Below are 9065 nucleotides of genomic sequence, written 5' to 3' on the forward strand. Positions count from 1 at the left end.
GTCATGACCACAAAAACAAAAATGATGCAACTACGTACACAGTGACATCACTGCACTATCAGTGATCCTCGAACAGCAGCTACGAGCACGAGGCTGACGGGAAACCACTCCGTCCTTCTGAGAGTGAAACAACAAGCTCGCAGGACAAAGCAGCCTGACGTCTGATTACAACAACATCGAATGTGAAGACGGAATAACAGTGACACAGCTTCCACAACCACAAGTGCATTACAAGAAAGAATGACAGTTCTTCAGTTTAGGGTGTTGTTTACTATTACTACACATAAAGATGCTATTGTGTTGGGGTCTTAGAGTGGAATGGGCTACAGAGCGTGCGTGCGTGCGTGCGTGCGTGCGTGCGTGCGTGCGTGCGTGCGTGCGTGCGTGCGTGCGTGCGTGTGTGTGTCTCACCGCTGTGGACAGCCTCGAGGCCAAAGTCATCTCCAGGTTTCCCTTGAGGCCGAGCAGAGCGGGTACCAGGATGAAGATCTCTGTGATGTACTGGAACGCCTCCCAGTGCTGCAGACACCAGAAAGTCACTTTGCTTTTTCTGGCTATCACTGAACTTCACACTTACATGTTGTGTTTTCAGGATAAGGCAAACTGGGGATTTGCATCATTTAGCTGTGAAGCAGTGAAGTAAATCCAGCAGCATTCACAGACTTTTCTTTTAAAGCTTCGTAATTCTGTCAGATGTTGCCAACAGGGATAACACGACTGCCGTAATGTCAGCTGAGCAAAGCAAGAAACTCTTCTCCTCACACCTTACTGACTGCCCACAGCAAAGCTTTCACGTTTGCATGAAGGACACATTTGGGACGCGAGCAGCACTCTTCCAGCTCGTTGGCTCACGCTTCCACCGTCTGACAGATGGTTTCACCCAAAAAATGTAAATGTGCAGAAACGGAAAGGGTTGCAGGCAGGACCACGCTCGAGTGGGCGCTGCGTTTCTACGTTAAAATCTTCAACCCATTCACAGAGAAACACTGAAATTAAAACTACGGTTTAGAAATTGTAGAAGTAGAACAGAGGTCCCCGTCTCCAACCTGGGACTTCTATGTAAAACACCCTGCTCACAGACGTGCACCTTGAACATGTGATATGACAGAGTGCCGTTACAGAGCGGCCTGGTGAGATTACAGTCATATCAAGCTTGGTTGCCAGCATATAACCCAAGGAAGGTTTGGATAATGTGATCATTATTAGTCAGTGACTGATGTGTTTAGTTATTTTTCCACCTCAGCCAACACTGTCCTTTTACTGCAGCCTGGTGGGGTTGGGTGACTACTACTTTCAAATGTAGCTTTACAGCACAACACTTCCCAGCCTTGGTAACTTCACTGCAGTTGTGCTACTATGTTCCACATTCACAGAGAGCAAAACTGAACAAAACCCATATTTGTAAGGAGCTTGAATGAGCCTTTAATCCCAGCCTGCTTTGACTGGTTTAATAATGCTGGTTGCTCAATTTACCTGCACAACATCCAGCACCATTCCAGCTGATACGGTTCCAAATCCGGCTAGAAGGAAAGGCACCAAAATCTGAAATGCCATAGCCAGCACTGACTCCTTTGGCATATTCTGCGTGTTCGATCCCAGCCCTTCCTCCTCCTCTTCCTCCTCCCCATCTGCCTCTTCACCTGAGAGCCTCCTCTCAGTGAGCATAGGCTCCGTCTCCGAGCAGTCTCCATCGCCACAGTCTGCTAAAGTCAAAGAGGCCCGAGAGGCCCGGTCCAGAACCCGTCTACCTTCTATATGAGACGTCTCCTGTCTGTACCCGTTCTGGAGTGAGTTGGCCTCAGATTTAGCTCCAAGGTCCACCATGGCCAACCGCTCCTCCTGAAGTTTGGTGTAACCGGTGGGGACCATGGTGTGGAAAATGGAGGCGATCCACCCCGGGGAAACAGGTTTCAGGGAGAGGCTGTTCCACCCGCCACCTGCTCCACTCATGCGCACTGTGAGACTAGAGCCAAGAGACTCCCCTATAGCTCCTTGTAGGCTTTGAATGCTCATGATGTGGTCCAGGGCTCCAGTGTCTCATCTCCTGTCATCCGGTCTGAGGGCGGTGTCCAGGCAGCGAGCGGTCGAAGCGAGCTTCAGGGATTCATCAGCCTAAAGAAAACACACACGAAATGAAATGAGAAGAGGAATATCTGCCAGCTGCTGATATGTATAAGACAAAACAACAGTAAGTGATAAAGAGGAACAAACGGTTCTTAAAGTGGAAATGCAGAGAAACAAGAGGTGACGTTAGAGCGTACCTGTCATTACTGCAGGGAAGGATTGTGCTGAAGCTGCTGTAACATACAACACTTTATTTTTAATACATCATCAAGCAACGACGGGAAGAAATCCCAAGACTGGATCACCATCACAGATATATCAGTGCCAGCATCACTGCTCACCTCAACAACGCTTTCTGTTAAAGGACTGCTACCAGTTAGAAAATTAAAGAAATGAACAGGAACAGCTGAGAAGCATCCCAAAGAGCACCGGAAATACAATTCAGCCTGTTCCTGTCATTCACGTCTCGTTTGAAACGATGATGACGATGAATATAGAGAGTAGAAGTTAGCTGCTAGTGTCGCTGCTGTGGGCTGACAAACTAAACCCGAGCTAGCATCCAAGTGACGAAACCTTTCTCCCACAAAACGCTGCGTCCAGATGAACAGAACCAACTTTTGGAGATTTGCTTCCCTGAATGATTGAGCATCAAGTCTTTAAATCCGAGGTCCACCGAGCTGCTTCTTTAAATGTACCAACCGAGGATGTTCACAAAGTTCTTCCATAATTTGCTGCTGTTCCGGTGTCTCCAGTTTATCTGCGTTTCGTTGGTAAAATGTTCTCGAGACGACAGTTTTCATACTTTTTTAATTGCCACTGTTCAGGCCCATTTATTACCACCATCCTATTCAGCGCCGTCTCACACCACAGCTGCCATTCATGGATCATTTAGCCAAACAGGAACTTGACACAAACAGGCTGGTTGTGTATATGTTTATGGTCGCCACATAACACGGAAATGCTGCTAGCTAGCTGTGGAGGAATCAAAACAGTAGAAGGCACGTCGGCTGCCTACTTACCCAGCGTTAAACGTAAACCGGGAGAATACGGTGGCCACAGTTAGCCAGTGTTACAAGTAGATAGGATATATATAACTCTTCAGTGCTAAGGATTATTATTACCGTTGTTTTTATCCTTGACATACGTTTTCACTGTGAAGAAATTCCACCCAGAGGAGATGCCAGTCCTTTCCTCTGACAGCTAGCCAGCCAGAGAGCCGCGTCAGAGCGAAACTGGCCAACCAAGATCGTCTACGCGACACGACGAGCGACTCCGTTTGAAAACAACGCCTGCTTACCAGAAGTTATAAATCCGGGTTGACCTGATTACAGATCCAAAGACATAGTATGTCCGACAAATGGGATGGTTTTCCTCACATCTATATTAAGTAATGCACTTTTAATCTTCGACTGCATTATGACTGCATTAACATTACTGCTATAGAATAAAACATCAGCTGGCTTCAGCGGATTAGAACAAAACTTTCAGATATAATTTTTTATTGTATTACCCACATTACATAGTGGTAGTTTTGGTAGTATTAATTGCAGGTAAGCCGAGTCTATCAGCTGGGGAGTTTAAACCTGACAGTCTCGGTCCACATCTGGAGGATGTGCGTAATCTTTACACCTAACAGTGTGTAGTTGGGTTTTTGTTTTGTTTTGTTTTTTATTAGTAAAATTAACATACAAACAAAATGCACCATATATTACACGTTCAGAGAATAAACATTCCTTACATATTAGCAACTTTCATACATAGGAAAAAGAAAATATAAAGATGGGGTCACATAATTTAACAGATTATTAACTCACTAAATCAAAATCTTCCACAAAGGAAACAAAAAAGCAGCCTTTTTCTTTTTAACTAAAGTCAAAGATTTAACCAACAGGTTTAAGTCGTTTTTCCAGTGAGCCAGTGTTGGTTTGGTCTTAAAAAAACGACATTTATGTAGAAATTGCTTGCACAAGATTAATAACACAGTAACACCATAATTAGCTTTCTTTTCTTTCAAAAACACTCCAAACATTATCATATTTCAGGTAAATGGGGTAATTTGAATCCCACTGGAATAAAGCCAGGTATGAAAAGCCAGCCAAAATATTTGTATAAAACCTGACAGTGCAGTAAGGAGCTTGGAATGTGTGCGTAAACGCTAGAGTTCATCCCAAACACCAGGGGGCGCTGTATAATTCCTAAAACAAGCTTTGTCCCTACCTTTCACACGGATGTGGATTTCGACCAAAAAAACCCACATGTGGAGGAAAACATTATCGTGTCCTCTCTAAATCTAACATGGAATTAAACGTAAAGACAACGAGCTCGCAGGCGTTGCTGTCGTGTGGTAACGGAGCAGGTTTGGATGCTTTTTATTTCTTTCTGTTTTGTCAAAATGTCAGGAGAGTTGGACTGGGAAGAAGTACAGAGCCTAAACTGCACATTCGTACAGGAAAGCCAGCTTCTGTGTCAGTATTTTGTTGTAAAATACTAACTGTCTGTCAGACTATTTGAATATATGTAAGCAGCTACATGGAGTAATGAAAACTACACGTTTAGTTAAATCATTGCCAGCGTCATATAAACAAAGTTATTACCTAAAGACTTCAGAGCGCTGAGGCCCGATTTCCTCCTACTCGGTAAGTTTAGTGCCACAGTTCAGTGCTGTGACTCTGCAGGTCATGTTGAGTCCTTAATTGAAACGTAGTCGACCTTTATAACAAATAAACCCATCTTAGACTAATGGAAGTTAAAACAAATTCCACGGATCACGTGTTTACAGCGTGGGGAAAAACATTTTTACTTATAAATAAACGGACAGTCTCTAATTGTGATGGTAGTTTTTGAATGTAGAGAAACATGTCAGCCACAAACGCAGAGAAAGACTCCACACTGGGTAAAAGTAAATCAGGTTATAATGTTTCTGCGATGTTTTGTTGGAGGTTTCTGTTGATGTCTGTCAGTTAGAGTAAAAGTGCCGTTAGAGACATTAGAGAAACCAATCTTCACACACCATGTCAAAGTCTGCATTTTCCTTTTCTGTTGTTTTTATTTATTTTTTGTCTATATTTGGACTCACATTATAAATTAGAGTTTGGTATGTCATCCAACTCTCCCCTGGGAGGACTGGGAAAGCACTGGGTGGGAGAAGGACATTTGGAGTATCCTCCCTGCTGCTGCTGTGACCCAACTTTGTGGTCCATCCAGATAGACTGATTGATGCCTGATTATTTCTCAGTTTGGCAACTTTCTCTGCAGCTTTCCAGATTTAGATTAATCATTGTGCTGACTAGAGTAAACCCAAATCTTAGCTACACAGAATGGTCATTTCACTAACTTTCTTAGGGACCTCTATCAGGGACGTGTTTCCACAACTGCTGTATTTAAAAGATTGAAAGGATTTCTACACATTAACCCACTCATGAGAAACGTGTCTTTCTTTTCCCGCAGTATAGGAGCATAAGTTTGGTCATGAGGAGTAACTGATCTGTGTGTTGTGCTGCTAGGTCTCAGTGAGAAGCTTCTCCTCAATCCAAAAGCTGGAAGATCACTGCAGACAGAGAGAGTCCCCAGAAGCAGCGGTGAGAATGTCAAGCATTCTTTTTAGTGACAAGTTGGTCGATGGTTGATCTACCAAAAAGCATAAGAGTGATGTTTAGTGATGTGTGTGTGTGCGGGTCTTTCCCTGTGAATCAGTTCTGGACCGGCTGCAGAGCTTCCTCCCTCAGATGGCGGAGGCCAACGAGAAGCTGAAAAGACAGATGGAGGAGGCTCCTGCTGGACGCTTTGACATAGAGAGTGTGGACGAGGCAGAGAGGGTCATAGAGATGGTGAGTATCGGCCTGCCGCTGAACCAGCTGCACTGCCACCATCTGGTGACGTACTGAACTGTGACATGGAACATAAAGGACTCTGCAGTAGAGAAGTGTTGGAGGTTAGGGCAGCTGGTCTCTGGGTAAATCTGGCAGCTCCTTTCATACAAGGGCTGCGTTATTCCAAAGAGGTCTGCTGTGTGTGACTGCTAGGACTGCAGCAATGCATCGAGTAACTCAAATAACTCGGTTACATGCATGCATATTTTTTTCTTACCTTTGTTTAAACTGGAACTCTGTAGAGCTCAGTCGTCACCATGTCAACACAATTAGACATGCAGCATGTGGGGGAAGTGTTACAGTACTGAGCCTTGTTTTTCCAACAGCAGCACACGACTAGGGGTGGGCGATATAAACGATATAAATTTGGCCAACGATAGAGATTTTGACTACACCGCTCTATCGTGATAACGCATGTTGATGATGTCATCAAGCTGCGCCTGTTTTGGTCGAAAGCATCGCAGCGGCTACAACCATTATCATCTGCAAATTGTGGCGGGCGACAGTCACAGCAAAGAGATGAAGCACTTCTGGAATATGGGGAAAGCTGAAAACTGCGCTTCCTCCACTTCCGTAACATTGATTCATTAATGTTGAATTCTCTCGCAGCTACTCTGTTCCCATGTTGTTGCAGTATATTAATAACTAACCTCGTATTGTGGATGAATGATCTCAGTTGTTCTCTTGACTGAAGTTTGGCCCGTGTACAGCATCCTGCTATGCGATTGCATTTGTCCCTGACCACCAGAATCCCTCACGTTAACTTTTATCGAGTGGAAAAAAAGTTAGCGTTCATCCTCCAGCTTCACTGTGCTAATGTTATGCTAACATAGCTGTGTCGCTAGCAATCACGTAGCACATCATTATATACCAGCTAGCCCAACTTCAGTAACCCTGCAAACGCCACTGCTGTTTAGTTTTCTGTCTTCATTTATGTTGGAAGTGGTAGCAGAGCTGTACGTTTGAATTGGTTTCAAAAATCTCTCAGTCAGAACATGGTATGAAATGTTTAGGTGGAAACTAGCGAGCTAACTTCCTGCTAACTTCTAACTCCGTTAAATTTAATAAATTCTGTTTTCATGGATGCCTGGATGTTAAACTTAATTGTTACACCAGATGATTTAATTAAAGATGAAAGAATTTGGACCGTTTTTAACTCTCAGTATTCGTTTGACTTTGGGACCTGAAGTTGACGGAGTTTTGGACCCAGATTACTCCGCGAAGCTCCTCACTACGGCAGCCGTAATGCTCTGACAATCCATCAAGCTGTGCGGCTTACCAAAGTTGTACTAAAACATTTTTAACAGATTTCTGTCCAAATCGGTTCGAGGTCAGTAAGCACAACCAGAATTCATACATAAGGAACACTCTCGATTTTTGAGAAAATTAAAGGATTTTAAGTCCTTATAGTGTGGAAAATAGGTTATACAGAAGAAAAGAATATATCGCGATATATATCGTTACTGCACGTGCTTCAAATTATATCATGATAGAATTTTAGGCCCTATCGCCCAGCCCTACACACGACTTTAATCTTTGAACCATCATACTTTTATTCAACATTACAACTTAAGTGCAGTTCAGTTAGCATTAATTTACTGTTTTTGTCCTGTTCTTAATTCTTTCCTGCGTTTCCAAAACAAAAGTGAAAAACTGAAATCGACTCTATTAAGAGCTCCGTTTAAAGAATTCGGAGCACACGAGGAGAGTCGGTCTCTTATTTTGACAACAAAAAAGGCCCAAACTGTCTGTACTATTTATTACTTTCTATTAACGTCCATAAAGACAAGCATGATGGTGGCATCATCATTCTGTGTGTGCTCTTCTCAACACCCGGGGCAGAGATCGTTTCAGAACAGCTAACTGTCCCCAACAGCGCTGCAAAGATGTGAACGTGGCACACAAGCTGCCAAAATCCAGGTAGCCATGAGTTGTAACTGCTGCTGCAGACGCTTCCACGCAGCACTGAGTTAAGGCTCTGAACACTTTTGCAAATGACAAATTTTATTTGTTCTTCTGGTGGTGGATAAGTCTCAATCTACTGCTCATTTAATCAGTTTCTCTCCATTTAGCTGCTTTAAGTGCGTCTTTCACCAGTCGTGTAATTTTGTCCCCGTGTCCTCAGGATGTAGCACTCGTGGAGCTCAATGAGTCAGGTGACAGCGAGACGTCGGACTCTGAGGAGTCGGACTGCAGCGACGATGACGGCGAGGTCACAGAGCAGAACTTTAAACTGCCCGGAGACAAAGGCAAGAAAAAGAAAGTCAACATCCTGGTTCTGGACCAGCAGGGGGAGTAGACGAGTCAGACAGAGGGACCTTTAGTTTCTTTTCCATGGGAAACGTTTTGCCAACGAGATCCTCAGATGTCATGTCAGAGTTTCTTGTTTCTTTCGAACCTTCTTCACACACAGACAGCGGACAGAACAGCTGCTGCCTGTGGGAGTACAGTGAACACTGAAATGTGCACACAAACTGCCCATAGAGCCAGAACAAATGCTGGGAGTCTGCCCTGTGACCACGATGTCTGCATGCTGTGTTGTCTCCTCGTCCTCTGCTTCATGAACGTGAACACATCCTTGCATCAGTTTGGGCTTCAAACCGTTCACTTCAGCTCTCTGCTGAAGCAGGAAGTGAATTGTGAGTACAGATGGTAATGAAACAAAGCCTGCTCCACAACCAGCATTGAGTGAGTGACCCACCCCACATGGATGAATGATCCTGGATCCCATTGCAGATGCTGGCACTTGAACTGTGCAGCATATTGTCTTTGTCTCCGTGGATGCAGCATCCATCATTGGACCGTTTTCCACCACATGAGGCGCCTGTTTCTTCTTTGTGTTTGTGGATACAGCAGGCTCACTGACAGCACTCGCCTGAGCAATATACTGTACCCTCATCATGTACCCAGTGTGACAAACAATGCTTAAAGTGCACAGCATAAAGCGCTCTCAGCTTTTAGAATCCGAGCCTCTGTGTATATTTGTTGTTTTCACTTCTGTTAAGAATTATATTTAAATTTTCCACAGATTCTCCTTTTTTGAAACAAGGCTGTGAATGTGATTTTGAACCAACTGAATAAAGTTTAATGATGACATTGAATGGTAATTTTTGTAAAAGCTGAAAACACAAA

General features: G+C 43.9%; 2 protein-coding genes across 7 annotated transcripts in view; one reads left to right on the forward strand and one right to left on the reverse strand.

Moving 5' to 3' along the window:
• Window positions 1-4970, reverse strand: part of slc41a2b (solute carrier family 41 member 2b) — a 39348-nt gene extending 34378 nt beyond the window's left edge. Inside the window, exons 1-4 of one of the 6 annotated variants that reach the window (XM_026148351.1) lie at window positions 2406-3077; window positions 2262-2294; window positions 1474-2112; window positions 412-519 (exon numbers count right to left, since the gene is read on the reverse strand). In XM_026148351.1, coding sequence (XP_026004136.1) covers window positions 412-519; window positions 1474-2013 — 648 coding nt within the window. In that variant the 5' untranslated portion in view covers window positions 2014-2112; window positions 2262-2294; window positions 2406-3077. The other 5 variants (XM_026148349.1, XM_026148353.1, XM_026148350.1 and 2 more) reach the window with 5 other exon arrangements.
• nopchap1 (NOP protein chaperone 1) lies at window positions 4234-9034 on the forward strand. The gene is made up of 4 exons (XM_026148354.1): window positions 4234-4420; window positions 5568-5642; window positions 5758-5891; window positions 8059-9034. Exons 1-4 carry the CDS (start codon window positions 4360-4362, stop codon window positions 8230-8232), a joined length of 444 nt encoding a protein of 147 aa, XP_026004139.1. The 5' UTR covers window positions 4234-4359; the 3' UTR covers window positions 8233-9034.
• The last annotated feature ends 31 nt before the right edge of the window (window positions 9035-9065 follow it).

This window comes from Astatotilapia calliptera, chromosome 17 (genome assembly GCF_900246225.1).
Source record: "Astatotilapia calliptera chromosome 17, fAstCal1.2, whole genome shotgun sequence".
In the NCBI taxonomy this organism is placed as follows: domain Eukaryota; kingdom Metazoa; phylum Chordata; class Actinopteri; order Cichliformes; family Cichlidae; genus Astatotilapia; species Astatotilapia calliptera.